Source organism: Ovis canadensis, chromosome 2, assembly GCF_042477335.2.
Source record: "Ovis canadensis isolate MfBH-ARS-UI-01 breed Bighorn chromosome 2, ARS-UI_OviCan_v2, whole genome shotgun sequence".
NCBI classification, from domain to species: Eukaryota; Metazoa; Chordata; class Mammalia; order Artiodactyla; family Bovidae; genus Ovis; species Ovis canadensis.
In genome coordinates this window covers 43,906,870-43,929,093 of record NC_091246.1, presented here as the reverse complement: position 1 = coordinate 43,929,093, position 22,224 = coordinate 43,906,870, and the positions used below count along the sequence as shown (strand labels likewise).

General features: G+C 54.9%; 3 protein-coding genes and 1 long non-coding RNA gene across 10 annotated transcripts in view; 2 read left to right on the top strand and 2 right to left on the bottom strand.

Moving 5' to 3' along the window:
* Nucleotides 1–269: 269 nt before the first annotated feature.
* LGI3 (leucine rich repeat LGI family member 3) lies at nt 270–8,130 on the bottom strand. The gene is made up of 8 exons (XM_069574023.1): nt 7,683–8,130; nt 6,747–6,818; nt 5,887–5,958; nt 5,498–5,569; nt 5,323–5,394; nt 4,147–4,316; nt 3,866–4,030; nt 270–2,970 (listed from the first exon to the last, which is right to left on the bottom strand). The coding sequence occupies exons 1-8, from the start codon at nt 7,886–7,888 to the stop codon at nt 2,153–2,155; spliced, it is 1,647 nt and encodes a 548-aa protein (XP_069430124.1). The 5' UTR covers nt 7,889–8,130; the 3' UTR covers nt 270–2,152.
* A 1,964-nt stretch (nt 8,131–10,094) lies between these two features.
* Nucleotides 10,095–10,485, bottom strand: LOC138434537 (uncharacterized). Its single transcript, XR_011254822.1, has 2 exons — nt 10,449–10,485; nt 10,095–10,278 (listed from the first exon to the last, which is right to left on the bottom strand). It is a non-coding gene; the product is annotated as an uncharacterized lncRNA (long non-coding RNA).
* A 3,532-nt stretch (nt 10,486–14,017) lies between these two features.
* Nucleotides 14,018–17,168, top strand: SFTPC (surfactant protein C). Its single transcript, XM_069574022.1, has 6 exons — nt 14,018–14,297; nt 15,027–15,185; nt 15,779–15,901; nt 16,144–16,254; nt 16,600–16,747; nt 16,967–17,168. Exons 1-5 carry the CDS (start codon nt 14,229–14,231, stop codon nt 16,735–16,737), a joined length of 600 nt encoding a protein of 199 aa, XP_069430123.1. The 5' UTR covers nt 14,018–14,228; the 3' UTR covers nt 16,738–16,747; nt 16,967–17,168.
* BMP1 (bone morphogenetic protein 1) overlaps nt 17,009–22,224 on the top strand; it is a 46,900-nt gene continuing 41,684 nt past the window's right edge. For 6 of the 7 annotated variants that reach the window (XR_011253923.1, XR_011253921.1, XR_011253922.1 and 3 more), the window contains exons 1-2: nt 17,009–17,092; nt 17,271–18,171. Coding sequence is in view for 3 of the 7 variants with exons in the window: in XM_069574019.1 (XP_069430120.1) it covers nt 18,018–18,171 (154 nt within the window). In the remaining 4 variants the exon portion in view is untranslated. Of the gene's footprint in view, nt 17,093–17,270; nt 18,172–22,224 lie in introns of those variants that run through there. The other variant, XM_069574021.1, reaches the window with a different exon arrangement.

The window sequence follows — 22,224 nt, the reverse complement described above, 5'->3', positions numbered from 1 at the left end:
TGTCATAGCTTTCCTTCCAAGGAACAAGCATCTTTTAACTTCATGGCTGGAGTCACCATCCACAGTGATTTTGGAGCCCAAGAAAATAAAATCTGTCACTGTTTCCATACATACATCAACATATTATAAATCTAATGCATTCAAATCTCACACTAATCCTGTCAGGTAGGTAGCATGGTTAGCCACATTTTTCAGATGAGGAAACTGAGATTCAGATAGGTGAAGGAACATGCTTGAGACCTCCCAGCTAGTAAGTGGCACAATCAGGATCGGGCAAAGTAGGTTTTATTATCTACTTTACAGAAAGAGACGCTCAGCTGGGGGAAATCAGTCCACTTGCTTGAAATATCACACCAGGTCTGAGGGTGGCAACCATGATGCATGTTTGTCCAGCAGAGGGGGATGGAGAGGCGACGAACCACTGAGCTTGTCCTTAGCCCTATTGGTTGGACTTGACCTGACCGAGGGACAGACTCTGATCTCAATGGGCCCCAAGACTGTGATCTCCAGGAAGGAACACTTGGCCATGAGTCAGCCCCAGGTCATGGAGACTAGTCACACTGGCCCAGCAGCTGAGTGTCATCAGCGTGAACTCCTGACCCCAGCACCAGCTGACCATGGGATGCTTACTCCTTCCTTAGAGGGAGGGGAGCAGGGAGGAAGGGGGTCTGACATCTGATGCTGGTCCCCTCTAAGCATCAGGGACAGAAAACACAGCTTTGTTCTTAAGGAAATAGGAGCTGCAGATCATCGCTACTGGATACCTGAGAGCCATCAGTGGGATGGGATTTTTATTTGAAACAAGTGAATCAGATCATTGCCCCCAAGTGCCTCTTGGGGTGGGATCTTGCTACCTGGGGGCCCTCACACCATTTGGGCATAGAGAAGAGCCTCCCCACCCTGCGCCTCCCCAACCAATTCTGCATCTCAGAGCCTTCTATTCCCAGTGTACAGCAGAGGGCAGCAGAAGCTTGGCTGTCAGGGGCCGCTTCCTCAGGACCCTCCCTCCCTCCCTCTCTCCCCTCTCTCCCGGCTTGAGACTCAGCTTGCACTGAAAGGCAGTGCTCTTGGGGTGTGTCTCTGTGGTTCAGAGGGGTGCCAGGGCTCCCAGGGTGCTCTCCACTCCTGGCACCTGCCCAGATACCTAAGGTGCTTGGCCAGCCCATGGACACACCCAAAGAAGCCCACACAGCACAGGGTCCACGTCCCAAAGGTAGGGCTGAACCCAGAGGGCAGTCAGAGGCAGGGGCAGCTACAGGAAAGAAAAGCAGAAGGCCTTTACCTGGGTGGTCTCCTGTGAGTGAACCAGATTCAGGGTGAGAGAAGGAACCTCCAGTGAGAACAGAGACAGCGCTGGGAAGAAGTCAGGGTCGGCTGTTGTTGTTATTGCTTCAGGCAGAGGGGCTTTGCCCCCCCAGGAAGTCCGGCTGGTACCCAGAGGCTGGTACCACCATTCCCGTCTTATCAGCCATGGGGTGGGCACACCAGGGGGTGAGTGGAGGAGGACCGGTACTATGTGCCCCTCCAGGAAGAGAGGCAAGGTCACGGAGGAGACCCCCTTCAGGCAGCACTGAAGCTGTACATGTGCACACGGAGACGGGCGTGTAGACAGATGTGTGTGCATGTCACTGAAGGAGTGTGTCCACGTCCACATGTGCCCGCAGAGGGCACGTGGCGTGGGAGAGTGTGCCCGGCAGCATGAAGGATGTGGCCACGGGCTGCAATGCGGAGCGTGAGCAGGTAAACAGACACCCGGAGCACCAACAGGAAAGACTAGAGGGTCAGAAGGTGAAGCCGAAGAGCAGGAGGGAGCAGTTCAGCCTCCCTCCCTCCCTCCCAGGACCCCTCCCCAGGCCAGAGCATGAGCAAGGGCGGCCGCGGGCGGGGTCAGCAGGCGTCCATACGTGGGAGGGCACTGGGCGCTGGGTTGCCAGGTGTGCATATAAGTCTTCATGCTGATTCCAGTGAAGATTAAGGGGCATCCCTGGGCTATAGTTCATGGTGCGGCCCATGCTCACTGGGGTGTGTACACGTGAGAGCACGTGTGTGGATGGGCTATGTGTGTCTTCCCACAAGCACATATGTGGCTCACCTGGAGGCTCCCACCCAGCCTCTGGCGTTGCCTGAGGAACCCCGAGGCCCCCACAGCTCCCTAGGCACTGAGGTCCACCACCACATGTCGGTACACCAGAGTCTGTCCCTTGAAGCTGGGCGCCAGGAGCAGCTGGGCATCCCCAGCCGGCATGTAGCAGAAAGCCCGGGGGGCCTGCACTGCCAGCTCTTGGAACCGCAAAAACTTCTGCCGCCCTTCATCCCACTGATAGATCTGTGTGAAGGAGAAGTCGCTGCCTAGTGCCAAGTAGCGGCGGCCGCCCACCAGGAAGGGTTGCAGGGCCAGCGAGCCCCGGGAGGGCAGGGCCTGCACCTCAGAGAAGCGGGTGCCCTCCCAGCGCAGGATCTTGGAGTCACCGATGTAACGGCTGAGGCACAGGTAGCTGTCGCGGCCCACACGGAAGTGTTTCACTGCCTGGGCATCAGGCACCTGAGTCACCTCACCCTGAGCCACAAACTGCTTCTGGGTGCGACTCCACTGATAGATGACGGGAGCCTGCGAACTGCTGGACACGATCAGACGCGGCTTTCCCTCGCCATCCACGAATTCCAGGTCGGTGTCACGGTGCCAGGGGTGCAGGGCCTGGTGAGAGTAGAAGCCATTCTGGTGCCAGCGGTAGAGGCTGGTGGCACCCGCCTTGGAGCTGTCAGCCACAGCAAAGTACCAGTCACCATCGATGCGGAAGGCCTCGAGGTCGTTGGGCTTGCGCACACGCTGAGGGTCAATATCCTGCAGCTTGGTGAAGCGCGTGGTGTTGGGGTCCCAGTGGTAAATGTAAGAACCCCCAAACAGCTGGGCCACCACCACGTACAGCTGGCTGTCCACCACCATCGGCTTGCAGTGCACTGCAGAGGGGGCTGCAGGGCGGAGGGGAGCAGTATTAGGGGGCCCCCACACCACACCCTCAGAAAAGAGGGTCAGGCCCCTCCAAATAAGGCTCTCTGCTACAGCATTCTCTCCCTGCTGAATATCCATCATGTGCTCAATGCGTTCTAATTGTCTCACAGCTAAGAATCCATCTCACCGTCACCCTCCCTTTGCCTTTGACCCCAGAGTTCCAATATAAGCTTACACTGAGCACAAAATAGATGTTGCTAGATATTGACCAACTGAATAACCATCATGTCAGTATATTGTATACAAAGGCTCAGTGGTAAAGAATCACCTGCCAGTGTAGGAGATACAGGTTCTATCTTCAATCCAGGAAGATCCCACAGGCTTCGGAGCAACTAACCCAGTGCACCACAGCTATTAAGCCTGTGCTCTAGAGCCTGGGAGCTGAGACTACTGAGCCTGCCTGTGCTGAGCCCGTCCGTGCCACACCTGCTGAGGTCTGCATGCTCTAGAGCCTGTGCTCCACAGTAAGAGAAGCCACTGCAATGAGAAGCCCATGCAGCAATGAAGGCCCAGCACAGCCAAGATTAAAATAAATAAATAAGTAAATATATATATATGATTCAGCTTAGGCATCCCCTCTACCAGGAAACCTTTCCTGATTGCCCAAGGTAGCCCTCTCCTTTGGCCCCCAGAGGACTGTGGTCATATCTTCCTCCTAGCACCTATGTATTATGTGGATGTTATCTGTGTATGTATCAACCCCCACCCCCACCCCCACCTCGCCAAAGACTAGAAAAGTTCTTATGGACAGAGACCATGTCTCATCTATCCTTCTACCTGTAGGAACTCAAGGAAGAGGAACAACAGAGCCCACCCCACCCTCAGGGCCACAACAGCCAGGCCAGGCCTAGATACCTGGGATTCTATCATAGTCTCGAAGCTGCCTTTCAACGTAGTCCCACTTGAGGATGGTGCAAGCGCTGGCTCCTGGCTGGGCCAGAGCCAAATAAAGATCGCTGGAGTAGAGGAAGGGCTCGGCTGACACTGCTGGGAAGGACAGCGTCTGGTACAACACGAAATCTGCAGGGATGAGGGGTTAGGGTTAGGTTAGGGAGAAGGGTTAGGGCTACTCGACAGGGCACCAGGAGCATCCCAGGGGAGACCCAGCCTGATGCCCAAGGAGGGGCATCTCCTACCTGTGGTGATGCAGTCGAACTCACGCAGCGGTAGATCCTGCACCTTGTGCTCTTGGAAGCGGGGTGGGCTGGCGCAGTAGATGGGTGCCACTGTGGTGTTGGTGTGTGCCAGCCACTCCACCAGCCACTTCACCTTGCAGTCACAATTGAGCGAGTTGCCCCGCAGGTCCCTGGATCATGAGGGCGATGGAAGAGGCACAGAGAGGGGCAGGCTCTCAGCTGCTCTGCCCACCCAGGCCCTCTAGGTTTTCAGTAGATGTTGGCAAGGCTGCTGCTGGTTGCTTATGTGGCATCTTTGTGCCAGTTAGAGAGAGGTCCCCCATGGGGTGGGCTCAGCCCTGCAGACATGTGCTTGACCAGGAGAGTACAGGCTGAGTTTCAGCCCCTGCTTGTCTCCTTGGCCAGGTGCCTTTTCCTGTGTATGACTTCCATATCCATCTGTTTCATCCCCGTTCCTCCAAACCTTCCTCAGTCTGGGGCTTTTGTTTTCTTGTAGAAAAACTGATCAATGACTGTGGCTATGCCACTAGACTTTAACACAGATTCAAATCAAACATATGTTTTAAAAGCATATATTCAAAAAGTACACTGTAGGAAGAAGGCTCAAGAGGGAGAAGACATATGTATACTGATTGGTTTCCCAGGGGGCACTAGTGGTAAAGAACCCATCTGAGATGAGGGTTTGATCCCTGAGTGGGGAAGATACACTGGAGGAGGGCATGGCAACCCACTCCAGCATTCTTGCCCAGAGAATCCTATGGACAGAGGAGCCTGGCGGGCTACAATTCATAGGGTGGCAAAGAGTCAGACACGACTGAAGCAACTTGGCATGCACAGAGCTGATTCACGTTGTTGTACAGCAGAAACCAACACATTTTAAAGAAATTATCCTCCATTTAAAAATAGATTAAAAAATAAAATACTTCCCAAATTGGAAAAAATATACACATAATGTCTTGCATGCATTTTAAGAGGGTCCACAAATGCCTTGAAGAACCTCAACTTGAAAGGCTACCAATCTCTGTATAAATCAACCTAGCCTTCTTCCCCACCCAAACCTAAACCCTCCCAGCCTGTCAAGACCTTAGAATCTTCCAATTCTGGCTCCCACACTGCTCCCTCCAGAGCCACGCCCTTCTGTGCCATTGTCAACAAAAGGTAGAACTCAGGCCTTACAATTCACTCAGGATGTCCAGGGGCCGAAAGATGTCTCTAGGCAGTGTCTGCAGGTTATTGTTGGCCAGTGAGCTGAAAGAGAGACCTCTGGGTTACCTACCTGAAGGTCATGCCCAAGGCCAAAGGCCACAGGAGACAGGGGCTTTGGGCCGGTGTATGAGAGTGATGTACTCACAGGTGTGTCAAAGACTTGAGTCCTCGGAAGGTAAACTTGGATAATGCCCAGATGTCATTGTTCTCAATGAAGCTGGAGAAAACAAGAACTTATTTCAGCTGCCATTCAGCATCCCAGACCACTTCCCCCGACCCCAGCTGCTTCCCTATGGCCCTCCTAGATTCCAGCCCATGGCCCTAAGGCAGGCTTTCATTCTGAATCGGGACATGAAGCCTGTGGTGACAGGGATCCAGGCAGGATGGTTTACGCAGAGGGATGGGTGAAACGACCTTCTGCTCGGGCCCTGCAGTCAGAGGATTCAAGGGCTCTCTTCCCACCTCCCCTCCAGCCCTCCTCTCTCCATCTCTGTTCTCAGCCCTTCTCCCAATTCCCCTTTCCTTCCCACGCACAGGTACTGCAGGTGTGACAGTCCTGTGAAGGCATTGTCTCCAATCAGTGTAAACTTGTTGGAATTGAGTAACCTGCAGAGACAAAGGCGGATTAGTGTTTCCAAGGGCACGCCTGCTATGCCAGCTCCCAGCCAGTTGCTTCACCCCCAAGCCATGCCTCCCACCCTGGGGACCCTAGCAGACAGTCCCGGAGCAGCCAGGGTGGCAAGCCCAGGGGGGAATCTGCTCTGGTCCCAGAAGCTCCCAGAGCCCCCATTTGCTCCTAGGGCATGTCTCTCCTGTCAAGTTGGGTCCTTCCCCACCGCTCTGCCTCCCACCCTCACCCAGCTCACTCCAGTTCCTCTCAGACCGATGGCAACTTTGAGGATAATCACGTTTATCTTTTCTTGTGACTGGGGCTTCACGCATAAATATCTCCCTTTAGAATTCCAGACCCTCCTGTCTTCCCTCCCTTTCAGCTCCAAGCTCTCTTTTCAAATCCTGATCCTTGGGGTCACTTGTCTCTAAGGTGACCTCTCTCACCTGCACTGTCCACCCTCTGGCTCCAGCCCAAACTACCTCACCCAATTCTTTGGGGTCTCCAGAGGACACAAGTCCATTCCTAACCGGGCGCCAAATATCCCCGTCCTTTGCTTTTGCGTGCAACCTGGACCTTCCTTCCCCAAATTGCTGCTCTCTGCGCCCCTCTGGACTCTGCACTGCTTCACTGTTTGCGGCTCTCTCACTGGAGCCAGAGTAAGGGACACCTGCACCTTGACCTCCACAGACAACTTAGGACAACTCTCCTCTCCCCTCCCCCTAGTCTGAGATCCTTCCCTTCCCCTGCCCAACCCTGCCCTTCAGCAAAGCCCTGTCCATACAGGAACTGCAGCAGTGGCAGGTGGGAAAACGCTCCATCCTGGATCTCCGAGAAGGCAGCATTCACCAGCGTCCTGCAAGGTACATCTGAGTGTCAGTAACCAAGGGGAGAATACAGGACTGTGCTGGGATGGCATGAGGTGGACAGGGCAATGTCTTCTGTATACACTCGCCTTGGAAACTCCCCATGTCACCTGGCTCCATCCTCCTCTCCCTCAACCTGAGGCTATTTTCCCCTTCTCACAAGCTCATTATCATCCTTCACTACTGACTCCCTGAGTACCAAGGACCTCGGCCCAAAGAAGGTTCCATTACCCATACCTGCTTCATCATCCAAACACCCACAGTGTGCTGGGTGCTGTTGAGGGATGGAGCACTGGGATGGGGCGGTAGATTAGCATCTTTCCCTCAGGGACCAACCACACAGCCTATCTAGTCCCTGAGGCTGCTTGCTGCAAGTGATAGGCTGGCTGGCCCCGTGCAGAGTGCTGGCGAGACCAGTGGCAGGCGTCCACCAGTGCCAGGGCACGGTAGGGGTGTATCTCCCTTCCACCCTTCCCCCTGCTGCCACCTTCCCCCTCCAAGAGGCCTTCTGTCCTTGGTATGACATCACAGGCAGGGGCCCCCATGCTCATGTAAACAACCCCCTCCCTCCAAGTCCAGCGCCCGCACACAGTAGGTCTCATTAATGCTCATGGTGGTGATGATTCTTTCTTGGCCATAAACACTGTTTTTTCCAGCCATGGCTGCTTTCCCCAGCATGACTGCAGAACTCCCAGCCAGGCTGCTGCCTCTAATCTCCAGCTCCTGAGGACCCCTGGAGCCCTCCTGGTCCTCACACTCTGTAGAGAGGGAGCAGGGGTTCTCCCCAGAGCAGGGTTTTTGCCTTCTTCTTTCCAGCTCCCCCACCCAACCACACCCCAGTCCAGAGCACTCACAGAGAGATGACCTCGGAGGGCAGGTTCCTGGGCACTGCCTTAGAGTCCACGCAGAAGGCAGTGTCCCTAGTGCAGGAGCAACTCGGGGGACAGGGGGGCGTCTTGGGGGGTCTCTTGGCGCCGACTTGCAGCATTAGGCAAAGGCCCAGGGTAGACAGCGCCAGCAGCGGGAGCCCTGAGACCCGCCTGGCCTGCAGCCCCGCCATGCTGCCTGCGAGCTTGCGGCCCCCGCCCCACCGCTCCCGGCCACCCCGTGCGGGCGCTCCCGGGCAGCCGCTGTGACAGCTAGGGCCCCGCTGGCTGTCCTCTGCAGAGCTACTCGTCCGGCCCTCGGGCGCCGGCCGCCGTCCCCGCCCCTGCTCGCTCTCGCGAGCCGAGCACTCGGAGAAATGCAGAGATGCGCGGAGCCGGGGGCCCAGCCAAGGGCTGACAGGTTGGGAGGACGCGGACTGCGGCGGGCGGCGGGGGCGCGCAGGGCGGAACGGGGGAGTCCCCGGTGTGGGGAGGGGAGTAGCCACAGAAAGAAGTGGTAGCGCCCCGGTCAGCCGCTGCGCGCCCTACCGGCGGTCTCAGGGACCATCGGCTTACCGGCCTGGCACCCAAAGCGGCTGGGCGTGTGTGTGTGTGTGTGTGTGTGTGTGTGTGTGTGTGTGTGTGTATGCGCGCGCGCGCGCGCGCGCGCGTGCAAGATCTCCTTGTGAACCTTCACGCGTGCACACTTGTCTCTGCACCGACATGTATTTCCCCGGGGCAGGCATTTCTACGCTTTGGATCTATGTGCCTCTGTGCTTCTATTTTGGCCCCCAGCGGCCTGTAAGCAGAGTTCGTGGGCATGCCATGTGTCATAAGTGACATGTGTGTATCTGTTCACATCTCCAAAGGCTAGTCAACAGAATGTGCCTTTGTGTCTGTGCGAACCTAAACGGGAAATATCACTGGAGCTGGAATGGGAACTTGTGGAAATCCAGAACATTCCTCATGAGGCACAGTCTGTGGTCGTGGGTCCTGGGAACAGCCTTGGGCATTTCCAGTCCAACCCTTGGTTTAACAAAGGAGGAAACTAAAGCCCCAATGCAGAGGAAAGCAGCCAACCTTGTTATCACATCTACTAGCGTGCTGTGTACTCTGTGTACTTAATCGCCTCAACCTTTTGAGGTCTTTGTTATTAATCACCTTTTGCAGATAAGGAAAGTGAGACCTGTAGTACCCAAAAAGAAAGTGACAGCAGGGATTTAAAATGCACTCTGCCTGACTCCTTGGGCTCCCTGGTAGCTCAGCTGGTAAAGAATCCACCTGCAATGCAGGAGACTCTGGTTTGATTCCTGGGCTGGGAAAATCTCCTGGAGAAGAGATAGACTACCCACTCCAGTTTTCTTGTCTGGAGAATCCCAAGGACAGAGGAGCCTGGCAAGCTACAGTCCATGGGGTCACAAAGAGTCGGACACAATGAGTGACGGAGCACACACTACCTGGCTCCAGAGTCAACAATTGTTCCACACAAGGGGTTTTCAAAGTCTGGTCCAGGGAGCCCGGGGTCTGAGGACCTTCCAGGGAGTCTTTGAGGTCAAAACAATTTTCCTAATCATGTTAAGGCATTATTTGCCCCTTTCATTTTCACACTCTTACAGAAGTACCCTGGAATTTTCCAGAGGTCACAAGACATATCTTCTATGAAATTAAAGAAATTTGCAAAAAATGTAAAACAATGACTCCCTGCTCCATAATTTTTTGTTTTGTAAAGTAGTTTCATTACATAATTTATCTTATGTGTGCTACAAAACATTGGTATTCAGTCGCTAAGTGGTGTCTGACTCTTTGCAACCCCATGAAGTGCAGCACGCCAGATTTCCCTGTTCTTCACTACCTACTTGAGTTTGCTCAAACTCATTTGTTAAGGGTTCCTGAAACCAAGAAGTTTGAGAACTGCTGCTCTCTACTACGTTATTTCCCAAGGGTGTGTGGGCGGGGCGGGGGGGTGGGGTGGGGGGGGTGGGGAGGATTGTCCCGAGAGCTCACAGATACAGTCAGGTGGAAGGGCTCCCACTTCAGTGCTCTTTCCATCAGTCCAGAAAGCCAAGATCACTGGGTAGAAGATGCTTCCCCAGCTGTCCCTGGCCTCTGCCAGACAGGGATTCTCTGGTGTGAGTGTAAGTCCATGTTCTCCCAACCAGGGATGCCCCTGCCCTTGGATGCTCACTTGCTACTGCCCGTCCAGCTGCCCGTGCTGCCCTCCCCATGCCAGTTTGTGGGAAGACAAGCAGTGGGGGTGGGGAGGGTGGCGTGGGCAGCTGGACAACCATCGCCACCCGTCCCTGGCACGGCTGTGCCCAGCACACAAAGGGCAGAGTGAATCTTGTCCCTCCCCTGCAGCTGAGGGGCCAGAAGGAGGAAAAGAGAAAGCATACACAGGAGTGGCTACCATGGGCTTCTCCATCACCCATGGTTCTTGGAGAGCTTTAACTCAGATACAGACAGAATGGGGGAGTCTGGGTCCTATTCTTAGCCAGTGGGAAGAGGTGCCCTGGGGATGAAGTCCATGATGATAATCATGACGACTGAACTTGCACATCGTGATGTCATTGGATCCTTACAACAACTTGGAGAGAGAAGCAAGATAGGCTGCATTAGTCCCCTTTCACAGATGAACACGTAGGTGCATGCGAAGTTACTTCAGTCGTGTCCGACTCTTTGTGACCCCATGGACTGTAGCCTGCCAGGCTTCTCTGTCCCTGGGATTCTCCAGGCAAGAATACTGAAGTGGATTACCATGCCCTCCTCCAGAGGATCTTCATGACCCAGGAATCCGACCTGCATCTCTTATGTCTCTGGCATTGGCAGGTGGGTTGTTTACCACCTGGGAAGCCCACAGATGAATACACTAAAGGCAAGAAAGGCAGATGACTTATTCATGGTCCCAGAGCTGAGCTGATCAGTGAAGCACTGCGTCTTCTACATACTGAGGGAATAAACTACTGACCCCTCATTAGGAGCCTTGTCTTGTTTGGTGACAGTCTCATTATCACTGAGTAGAGTTACAGGTTGGCTGCATGCATGTGCCTGGCCCTGTGTGAAGCCTCAGGAAGGCATGGTCTCAGGGCTGGTCCCAAGGGCTGGCAGCCTGGTTGGGAAGAAGGGCAACACAAAACACCCACAGAGCTGAAGGGGACAGCAGTGCCTGCTAAGTGGCAGGTGAACGTGCAGGAGGGAAGGGGCGCTGTGGGCTAGGGTGGGAGCACAGAGGGGGTGCCACTGGCTCTTGCCTGGTCTTTAAGGGTGGGTGGTATTCAGAGAGGTGAAGAGGCATTGAAGGTACGCTTTCCAGCAAGGAGAAATGGCCTAAATAAAGGCCAAAAAGTGAAAAGCCCAGAGCAGAGGGCTGGGATAGTGTGTGTTGGGGGGGGGGGGTGGTGAGAGCCCTGCATGCTTAACTGAAGGTCCCTTGCCCCTTTCTGGGAGGAAGAAAAGAGTCCCAAGGCCTTCCATGTCAGTGCCAGCATGTGCATTTCCCTTATGAAATTTGAGAGCACCCTTCCTTCCCCAACTTCCAAAAAGGCAAAAATGAATTAATAAAGAAAGGGATAAAAACAAAGTTGTAAGAACCACAGCCTAAGGGCAGCCGGCAGGGGAGACTTTCCCCAGCAGACAGAGATGCTGGCAAGCTCCAGGCACAGCGCCTGCTCAGAACAAGCCCCACAGCTGGATCTTGCCCCACCCACCCCCAGGATGCCCACAGGGACCCCCGAGATGCTTGCCATTCTCCTTGGTTCTCGCGCTGGCCCACTGCCCATCTGGCTCAGGTCCAGTATGTGTGAGTCAGCCAATCAATCCCAGTGTTGCCAGGACAACTGGGGCGGGAGTGGGGGCCCTGGGGCCAGCAGGGGTGGGCATGGCAGGCGGGCTGTCTCCTGCATCTGGCACCTGCAGCAGCTGAGGCTGCATACAGTCCCCAGAAGGATGCTTCTCCTCCCTCCTTCTTCCTGGACTTCCATCCCTCTCTCTCCCTCCTCCTAGGACACTTGCTGCTAGAGGCTTAGGCAAATATTTAAAGCGGCAGTTGGGGGTGAGGAGGGTGGTGGGAACAAACACTTCTGTCTCTCTCTGCTTTCCGGAGCTTCTCTTCTGGGACTCTCAGCTCAGATGCCATGCCATTGTGCAACCTGGAGGCTAAAGGCTCTCCAGCTGGAGAGGGGGTCCTTGTGGAGACAAGGGAACCTGCCAGGGCTGGAGAGTTGGGGGCCAGCTCATGACTGAAGGGCAGGGCCAAGGTGGGAAGGGGTGCCCAGCAAGGGACAGGAATTGGGGTGAAGTGTTGGAGTTCAAGTACAAGGAGAATGGGGTGAGGCCAAGAGAGGAGTGAGGTGTGGGGCTCTGACTTACACTCGAGTTAAAGTTCAGAGGTGAAGGCAATGTAGAGACCACTTGGCCCAGCAAGTGGAGGGACCTGGAGAGAAAGGAGGCAGTCATTAATTGATGAGGTTTAGCACTACAAAGCAACAGAGATGACTTTTGGGAAAGAGACAGGAAAGGGGTAGAGAGGAGAAGAAGAAGATCCAGAAGCGGTTCAGATCTGGGTAAGAGCATCCTCAGAGGATAGAAAAAGAAGAGTGTTGAGAGGGTAGGGTGCAAGGCAGCACTAAGCAAGTGGGCTGATTCAAGGACAAAGAGATGGGGACCCCCATCAGACACCACCACCAGCCCTGTGCAAGGCTGTCTGGGCATAACTGTCAGGTGAGGAACTGCTACCAAAAGCCTCCAGCTTGGGACTTCCCTGGTGGTCCACTGGCTAAGACTCCACACTCCCAATACAGGGGGCCCAGGTCCAATCCTTGATGAAGGAGATAGAGCCTGCTGCCACAATAATGATAAAAGGTCTCAAGTGCCCAGCGCAGCCAAAAAAAAAAACAAACAAAAAACCTCCAGCTTGATCTCTGAAAATGGTTTGCTCCTTCTTTGATGCAGAAAACCCACAGAAACATGTAAACCCAGAAGTTCAAACATTCGTGTTCACTTTAGGAATATTCATGAAACGGCACAGGCTATCAAGGGTATGTATATCCCTAAGGCCACCAAGTGTTTGAAGGATGTCACTTTAGAGAAGCAATGTGTGCTGTGCCCTTGTTCCAATTGTGGAGCTGGTTGATGTGCCCAAGCCAAACAGAGGGGCTAAACATAGATTTGGTGACCCAAAAAGAATGCTTGAGTTTTGCTGCACGTGCTTAAAAATGCAGACAGTAATGCTGAACTGAAGGGTTTCGACGTGGATTCTCTGGTCAACAAGCCCCCAAGATGCTGCACAGGACTTCGCAGAGCTCACAGTCGGATTAACCCCTGCAGGACTCCCCCCGGCACACAGAGATGATCCTGACTGGGAAAAGAGCCAGTTATTACTAAACGTGCACAGAAACTTGCGCGGAAGAGAAAGCTGTCCTAGAAGAAACTGAAGAAGCAAAAATGTATGGTCTGGAAAATAAATTCAGCATAAAATAATTTCAGGGACTTCCCTGGTGGTCCAGGGGTTAAGAATCCGCCTGCCAATGCAGGGGACACAGATTCAATCCCTGGTCCGGGAAGATCCCACCTGCCCTGGGACAACTGAGCTGGTGTGCCACAATTCCTGAGAACTCACTCTAGAGGCTGTGCTCCGCAACAGAAGTCACTACAGAAGAAGCCTGTGCACGGCAACTAGAGAGTAGCCCCTGCTGGCTGCAGCTAGAGAAAGCCTACAAGCAGCAGTGAAGACCCAGGACAGCAAAAATAAACAAATAAATAAATACAACTTAAAAATAAATGCAAAAATGGTAAAACCAGGTTAAAAAGAAAAAGCCTTCAGCTTACAAACAAGCCCATACAAAGAAAGAAAAACTGCATGTTAGTAAGAATTTATAACTAGAAGGGACAGTTTTCAGAATTTGGGAAAGAATGACCAGGGGCATGTCTGAGGTTAGGTACAAGACATGTGTGAATAGGCAAAGAAGGTATACTTGAATTGAAAATCTGACACTCCCAGGAAATTTATGAACCATTTATGAAACTCTGCACTGATGCCAAAGCACCTCGTGCCTTTGGTACTATCCCTGTGGGTCCACAAGATTTCCCCTTCCTGGAGCTTAGGCTCCAGGGGCAATTTGGAGGCAATTCTGGGAGCAAATCTGTTGGGAAGTGTGGTGGACCCATTGGGTCTGGCCTTTGGTTGCCAAAGAGGTTCAGCCTGGCAGAAGAACAAGAAAAGCCATAAGATGGCAGGGGCAGGTGCCAGCAAGAATGGTAGGCATGCCAGGAAGACACCCACGGTGAGAGGTGTAGATTTCTCAAGGGCAAGGTTGCTCAGCTTACCCAGCTTTGCTTTCCCTGGGGCCAAGAGGACTCACGCGCCAGGGCCAAGGGCCCTGAGGCGCTCTTGCAGCTGGCTTATCTGGCCCTTGGCTCTGAAGGGCCAGGAACAAACAGGCTTCAAAGCTGAGGGCTTGGTTGGCAGACAGGGGCTGGGTCTTTTACCTCTGTCCTGTGTCCATGCTGGCACATATAAGACCCTAGTCATACTCAGAGATGAGGAGGGAAGGTGTCTACAGCAAGATGGATGTGGGCAGCAAAGAGGTCTTGATGGAGAGCCCGCCGGTGAGTCTGATCGTGTGTACATGTATGTGTGTGTGTATGTGTGCAACAGTGTATCTGTGTATGATGGGCTCTGCCTCCTCCAACTTCTCCGGGCCTGTTTCCTACCCAAATTCATTCACTCAACTAACCTAGGACTGTGCTAAATTAAGACAGGGACACCAATCACTAAGACAGAGACTCTTGGAGTAGCAGACTCAGCAGCCACTAATTCTCATACAAGGGGCTGTGAGCCATTAAAGGGGTCTGTGGAAAAGACTGTAGAGAGCACTGGGAAAGGAGCCACTACGCGGGAGGTCACAGGAAGCTTTGCAGAGAAACTAACATTTGAGCTGGCTCCAGAGGAACAAGCCAGAGCTCAGCAGGTGGAGAAGGAGGAAGGCATTGCTGGAAGAAGGGATCATACACCTAAAAGCATGGATTTGGAGGGGAACTGGAGGGGATGGGTGTGGCTGGGATGTCAGAGGTGTGGAGGAAACAGCAGCAAGTGAGACTGGTGAAACAGGCTCTCTTGGATCTGTTCAAGCTAGACCTCACTTCAAAGCATCTATGAGTTTGTTGGAATCCAGGCCCCCTCCTCCAGGAAGCGTCTAACCGGCTCAGCCCTCTTCTGCACATCCATGGCATTCTTTGTTCAGTCCCGGGAGAGACTGGGAGGGTGTCCCGGTTGTGCAGGGAGAAGTGGCATCTTCATGACCTCATACCTGTCTCCTCGCCTGCCCCACATGTCAGGACTACTCAGCAGTCCCCGGGGGCCGGCTCCGCATCCCCTGCTGTCCCGTGAACATCAAACGCCTTCTCATCGTGGTTGTGGTTGTGGTCCTTGTCGTCGTGGTGATCGTAGGAGCCCTGCTCATGGGTCTTCACATGAGCCAGAAACATACAGAGATGGTGAGTAGGCTTGGGATGGGGTGGGCAGTGGATACAGGGCAGGTCAGATAGAGGCCCTGGGATGGGGTGGGCAGAGAGCAAATTGCCCACGGGGAATGAGGGGAGGAGGCAAGTGACGCCTCAGGGAAGGACAGAGGTGGAAACAGGGTGGCAAACTCTGCCTGGGCTTTTTCACCAGCCCCCAACCCACAGTTGGACAATCTGTTCCCTCCAGTGCCTGGTTCCCCTGGGCCTCTCTGAGCTCCCAGGGAAGAAAGAATTGCATTTGAGTAAAGAGGACTGGGGCCTCCCAGGCGGTGCTAGTGGTAGAGAACCCGCCTGCCAATGCAGGAGACATAAGAGATGAGGGCTTCATCTCTTACCGGTCGGGGAAGATCCCCTGGAGGAGGGCATGGCAACCCACTCCAGTAACCTTGCCTGGAGAATCCCATAGACAGAGGAGCCTGGAGGGTTACAGTCCACAGGGTCTCAAAGAGTTGGGCATGACTGAAGTGACTGAGCACAGCACAGCACAAAGGGAACTGAGGGTGGGCATGAGGTGCAGGGATGAGTGGGGAAAGAGGAATGCCAGGCAGCACGATGCCCTCCTCTAGGTTCTAGAGATGAGCATCGCAGGCCCGGAAGCACAGCAACGCCTGGCCCTGAGTGAGCGTGTGGGAACCACTGCCACTTTCTCCATCGGCTCCACTGGCACTGTGGTGTATGACTACCAGCGGGTGGGTATGCGTGGACCTCTTGACCCCAAGGCTAAGGAACCAGTGATAATTCTGTGCTAGACCTCTTCTGCTTTGGCCTTCCTACAGGTTCATCTCTCCCCACGCCCAGCGCTTTTGCTAAGCGCCAGATTCCAGTACGACTCCTTCCAGTGCCCAGCCTAGAGGGGGATGGCCTAGGACCAGAGTTAGGAGTGAGCTAGGCAGCGGCTTCCGAACTGACCCTCATATGTTCCCATGCCCAGCTCCTGATTGCCTACAAGCCAGCCCCCGGAACCTGCTGCTACATTATGAAGGTGGCTCCGCAGAGCATCCCAAGTCTCGAGGCTCTCACTAGAAAATTGCCGAACTTCCAGGTGGGTGTATGGGTAAGAGGGAGTGGGTTGGTTTTTCCCAGGGCTGCTGGCAGGAGCATTTTAGATGATGATTTTGTCACCTGTAAAATGCTGCTCCTCGTGGACTGCCAGGCGAATGTTCTCCCTGGATCCCTCTGCACCCAACCTTTCCTAGCCAAGTTCCCCATCCCTGCCCCGCAGCCAAGCTGCTGGCTTAGCTGAGCCCACACACCCCCTGGGGGCTCTGACTCCAGCACAACACCTTCTTTACACAGAGACTGCCTGGTACACCTGAGGTCCCATGATAAGGACCATAGGTGAGACAGAAACTGAGTTCCCAGGCTCTAAACCAGATGATCTTTCCAGGCCAAGCCCCCAGTGCCTTCCTCGAAGCTGGGCCAGGAGCAGGGCCGTGACGCCAGCTCAGCATTCTCTGGGGACCTGGCCTTCCTGGGCAGGACCGTGAGCACCCTGTGTGGCGAGGTGCCCCTGTACTACACTTAGGACTGGTCAGGTGAGCAGGTGTGACCTCCAGGGCACAGGAACAGACGCAGTCCTGACGGTTTGGGCCACCTCTTCACGTCAGCTGACCAGGCACTGGGGGACCCAACAAGACCAGGCACTGGGGGACCCAACAAGATGGGGTCACCTATAGAGCTCCAGGGAGGGAAGGTTCACAAACACCCCCTCCAGTCCTCCCTCACATAATAAACAGTGTTTCTTCGCTTCCCAGGGCCTCAGGAAGCCCCAAAGGGACAGTGGAGATCCAGGAGCAAAGGGTCTTGTGCAGATTGGCAGGAAGTGGATACTGTCGACACCACTGGGACTGGCCCTGGAGAAATGGGAGCTGTGGGGAGAGGTGGGCAGAGGAGAAGCAGTTCCTAGGGCCCAAGGGGGCTCCTACCACCAAAGATTAAAGCATCCTGATTGCAAAATGCGTCTGTCCTCTCACAGCCCGGCTCTTGGTGGGGGCCGACCAGGGGAAGGCTAGAGCCTTGGGGGCGCCAAGCCGGCTTTCCCGTTCTCCCCCATCCCAGGGTAAGGAGACTGGGGAGCAATCCGCGGGCTCCAGGCGCCCTCCAGTGGCGTCTCCCGAGGGAGGGAGCGAGACGGAGACGGCGAGAGACCGAAGGACCGAACTAGAGGGACAGGGACCGAGATGGGCGAGAGCGAGGGTCCGAGAACCCGAGAGAGCGAGAGCCGCAGGCGGGGAAACGCAGTCCGAGACGAGGGGGGCTAGAGCGGGGCGAAGGCTGCACGATCGACCGGACGGCGTGTCCGGAGGCCCAGGAGGGGGCTCGGGCCGGACACCCCGGGGACCGGCGCCCCCTTCCCGGCCCCGCCGCCTCGCGCCCCGCGCCGCCCGAGCCCCCTCCGGGCCTGCCGGCTCCGTGCCCTCCCCGCCTCCGGCTGGCGTGCGTCCCGGCCCGGCCGATCGCCGTCCCGGCCCCGAGGGGGGCCGAGCTCCGGGCGAAAACCCGCCCTCCAGCGAGCTCATTTCCCTAAAGAGGGGGAGAGGGAGGGAGGGAGAGAAGGAAAGAGACGGAAAGAAGGGAAGGGAGAGCGGAGAAGCCGGGCCGGAGAGGGGGCGGGAGACAGGAAGGAGGGAGGGCGAGCAGAGGGAAAGGGAAGAGGTAGGGAGAGCGCGGGGGGAGAGCGGGCGGCCGGGAGCGCCCTCCCCTCGCCGCCAGTCCTCCGCTTCCCCTCTCGCCCGCTCCCGCGTCCGGGCGCGACCCGCCGCCGCCGCCGCCGCCGCCGCCGCCGCTGCCGCCGCGCCCGCCAGCATGCCCGGCGTGGCCCGCCCGCCGCTGCCGCTGCTGCTCTGGCTGCTGCTGCTCGCGCGCCCCGGCCGGCCGCTCGACTTGGCCGATTACACCTATGACCTGGGGGAGGAGGACGACGCAGAGCCCCTCAACTACAAAGACCCCTGCAAGGCGGGTAGGTGCCCCCGACCCCGCTGGCCCCGTCCCCGGGGCGCCAGGGCCGGGTGCGGGCGGCCCGGGGCCCGGAGGGAGGCGCCGGCTGCTTGAGGGTTCGGGGGAGGACAGTCCGGTGTGGGAAGCTGGGAGCTGCCTGGTTGGCAATGCAGTGGGGAACAAAAGAAAGGGAGAGAGTCGGGGGTGGGGGGAAGTTTGGGGGAATTGTAGGGACTGAAGTTTTCCTGCGATTGGTGTGAGCTGCCCAGTGGCTACCTCTGGTGTGACCCCAGGAGGGTTCCTCCCGGGATACCGGGAGGAAACCTGTGGCCAAGGAGGCTTTTCCTTCTACTGGAAACTTTTCCGGCCAAACTCTTGTGTGTGTGCGTGTGTGTGTGTGTGTGTGTGCACACACAGTTTTCCCTTCTGCCAGATCCGGGGCTCCAGCACACTGGTGTTTTCCATCCTGTCTGTCTGGGCTGCCCTAGGGGCTGCACATCTGTCCGGCTGGGTTCAGGGAGGCCTCAGTCTCCAAGCAGCTCTCCTGAGACCTACCCCCCAACCCAGTCCAAGTGGAAGAAAGTTTTTTTCAAGGGATCCTCTGAGATCATGCCCCCTAGGGATCCCATTTCCCCACTAGCAGCAGCAGCTTACTGAGACCTCAGAGACAGCTGTCAAAAGTCAGAGAAGCCAGCTCAGGACTGGGACTGACTTCTGTCCCCGTGTGCCAGAGGCCCCTGCCAAGGCCAAGTGGTGGTGGAAAGGGGGAAAAACAGAACTCAGATACTGTATATCAGCTCTCTCCATCCTACAGACATTGGAGGTTAATTAGCCCAGGTCAGGGCCCTGGAGGGTGTGTGTGTGTGTATGTGTGTTCTTTGTCCATGAAGACCTGGTGTAACCCCTTCACTCCTGCTGGGCCCAGAGGGATTCCCCCCTGCCCCCCCACCAGACTGACCAGATGGTCTTGTACTCCAGCCGTTTGCCTGATCGGATGACCCTGAACAGGCTGCCATGGACAAGAGAACACACAGGGCATAAGATATCAGAACCTTTCCTCGACTTCCAGCCTCTGATTTCAGACTGTCTTCAAATAGCCAGGGCCAGGGGAATGACTCGGGGTGCTTGGAATTCTAGACATACCTGTGGGTGGCACGGGGGACTGGGGGTCAGGTTGCTCTGGTTCTGACCCAGGGGACCCCTCTTTGGGTGATGGAGCAGAGCAAACTGCAGGCATAAGGGACCTTCCAGTGGGAGGAAGAGAAGCCAAAGCCTCAGCCCTTCCTCCTTCACCCCAGCTGGGCTGTGAGCAAACCAGATATTAGCCTCCATCTTTCTCACTGGGCTTGGGGTGGACATAAGGCTAAGTGGCTAGAGTGTGGGCTTTGCAGGCAGGCAGACATAGTTCTCAATCCTGGACCCACAACTCATTAGATGTAGCATCTTGGGAACAGCAATTATCTCTGGACTTTGCTTTTCTCACCTGTAAAATGGAACTGATAATACGTTTCTCCATAGACTTGGTGGTAAAGATTAAGTGTGAGAATACATATAAAATACATATTAGAGCTTAACACTCAGGAAGCACTAAATAAATGTTGGTGGCTTACCCCCTGTTTTCTGTGCCTCACACACTTACTTCACTTTTTTTTTTTTTTCCCTGAGAAAATAGGCTTGGTTTTCAGGAAAAGAGAATAGCTTCCTAACCCCATCCTGTGTTATTTATTCATTCAACTGCCCTGCATTTGGGCTTCCCGGTGTCTCAGACAGTAAAGAATCTGCCTGCAATGCAGGAGACCTGAGTTCAATCCCTGGGTGCGAAGATCCCCTGGAGACGGGAATGGCTACCCCTCCAGTATTCTTGCCTGGAGAATTCCTTTATGGAAAGGTGCCAGGCCATGGTCTTGATGTTGTGAGAGATAGAATTATAAGCCAGGCTCCCTGCCTTCAAAGAGCTTACAGTCCAAAAGGGGCAAAAGACATCTGTGGATGAACCAACTGCACAAACCAAGATATCTTACGTGCCACCTTGGAGGGAAAGCCCTTAAAGGCCTCAAGGAACCTCTTGCCCCATGGTAGCGGTGCTGGCAGAGAAGGAGTGATCACAGCATGCTGGGAAGGTTTGGGAGATCTTCACGGAGAAAGAGAGCTGGACAAGGCCTTAAAGAATAGGAAGGAAGCCAGGCTGATGTATTTCACTACCAGTTGGAAATTGGAGCGATTTTTTGGAGCAGCGGAGGTTCAGGGCTCCATCCCAGTCTCAGATTTCATGCTGGCTGGGTGGGGCTAGCTGAGTTGGAACTTCAAACGAGGGCTTTGGAGCAAGTTCTCCACTAGGGTGAAGTGAGGCTCGTGGGGAGCTGGGCCAGGCCTAGGGGTGGCCAGGAGAGCCGACAAGGCCAAGACTTGGGGTTGGAGCAGGCTTCCCTCCTTAGTGTGACTGGTACAGCCCTTCCTCCCTCCTGCCTGCCTCCTAAGACCCCATATCAGCACCCTTGGGCCTCAGGTCCCCAGATTCTTTCCTCTGTTTGTGTTAACTTCTGCCTGCTGTTACCTCTTGCCCCAGCTGAGCCCTGACCTCCAGATGCTCGTGGCAGATGGTGTCTGTCTTGACTTCCTTTGAATGCACCTGGCTGTACCTGCTTGATGCTCTCCAGCTCCCTTCTCTTCCTTCTCTTTCTTCTGACTGTCAGAGTTCCGGTTACTGTTGGCAGTAAGGACAAAATGAAGACCCTTGAGACCCTGGAGAGGTTCAGGCAAGACCAAAGCAAAGGGCAGGAAGCCAAAATAGCCTGTGTGTGCTCAGAGCTGTTTCCACCAGGCCCTCTTTTTCTCTCCCAGGGAGATTGCGACTCAGCCCTCATTTTTTGTATGCTGGGATGCCAAACCATCAAGGAAATCGTTTCCCAAGATTCCCAGTTCCTTCTGGCTGCCCCAGATGACTCAGGGTTCTGGGAGAGACCATAAAGGCAAGAATTGGGACGCAGCTGCTCCATTCAGCAGAGAAGCCCACAGGGATGCTCCTGAGCCAGCAAGGAACTTAATTCTGCCTCAATTGGCAGCTCAGAGATATGCTATGGGGAGGCCAGGTGGTCTAGTAGCTCACCATCCTTATCTCAGGGGCTTTGTAACCCAGATTTGGATTTCACAGGGCCTCAGAGGAGTAGATTATAGGCTCTGGAGGTTGAGAAGCAATTCCTTCTCCTGCCAGACCACTTTCCCCCTCCAGACACGCTGCATGAGTCACCCACCCACCTATACCCCTGCTCCATGAGTCACCTTCTCTTTTCGGTGCCCCAAGGGAGGAGGAAAAGTCTTATAATCTCCCTGGACTCGGGATGAATGGCAAACAGTGGGACTCCCCTGGAAGAAGAAGCTCTCAGAAATTCTAGTTTCTCCAGGGATTTTGGGAGAAGATATTGGGGGAGGAGGTGATGTAGTAGAGTGCATCACTCCTCAGGCCACTAAAGACCTAAGGAGAGCTAAGGGATTCAGCTACTTTCCCTTTCTCCTCTCCTGTCTCCATTTCTAAAGGTGCCCCTCTCCTTCAGTGAGGGGGTGTAGCCTGTGAAATGGAGTGTGCACCTACAGTTCTTTGTGTATTTGAAAACACTGGGACTTGCACAGGGAAGCAGTTAGTGTGTTTTTACACGTCTGTGGGTGTGTCCCTGCTTTATGGGCAAGTCTATTCATCTGTGCATGTAGGTACTCCTGAGAACATGTGTATGTGCAAATATGCCCCTGTGTGGAAATGTATGCCTGTGATTAAGTACATGCAAACACTTGCAGGGGGGCTTCCAGGTAACACTAGTGGTAAAGAATCTGTCTGCAATGCAGGAGACCCTGGGTTTGATCCCTGGATGGGGAAGATCCCCTGGAGGAGGAAACAGCAACCCACTCCAGTATTCTTGTCTGGGACAGAGGAGCCTGGTGGGCTACTTATCCATGGCGCCACAAAGAGTCAGATATGACTGAGTGACTAAACACACACACAAACACATGCAGGAGCTTAAGCATGTCCTCCCCCAACTAGAAGCTTGCTAGAAGCCTGCATTTGTGTGATGGGTGGGACCTG

Coding starts and splice junctions, on each gene's coding strand:
- SFTPC (XM_069574022.1), top strand. CDS start 14,229: ATGAGGAGGGAAGGTGTCTACAGCAAGATGGATGTGGGCAGCAAAGAG. Junction 15,186..15,778: donor GCCAGAAACATACAGAGATG/GTGAGTAGGCTT, acceptor GCCCTCCTCTAG/GTTCTAGAGATGAGCATCGC. Junction 15,902..16,143: donor TGGTGTATGACTACCAGCGG/GTGGGTATGCGT, acceptor TCCCATGCCCAG/CTCCTGATTGCCTACAAGCC.
- LGI3 (XM_069574023.1), bottom strand. CDS start 7,888: ATGGCGGGGCTGCAGGCCAGGCGGGTCTCAGGGCTCCCGCTGCTGGCG. Junction 5,959..6,746: donor CTGCCACTGCTGCAGTTCCT/GTATGGACAGGG, acceptor TTGTCTCTGCAG/GTTACTCAATTCCAACAAGT. Junction 5,395..5,497: donor CTCAAGTCTTTGACACACCT/GTGAGTACATCA, acceptor TCTCTCTTTCAG/CTCACTGGCCAACAATAACC.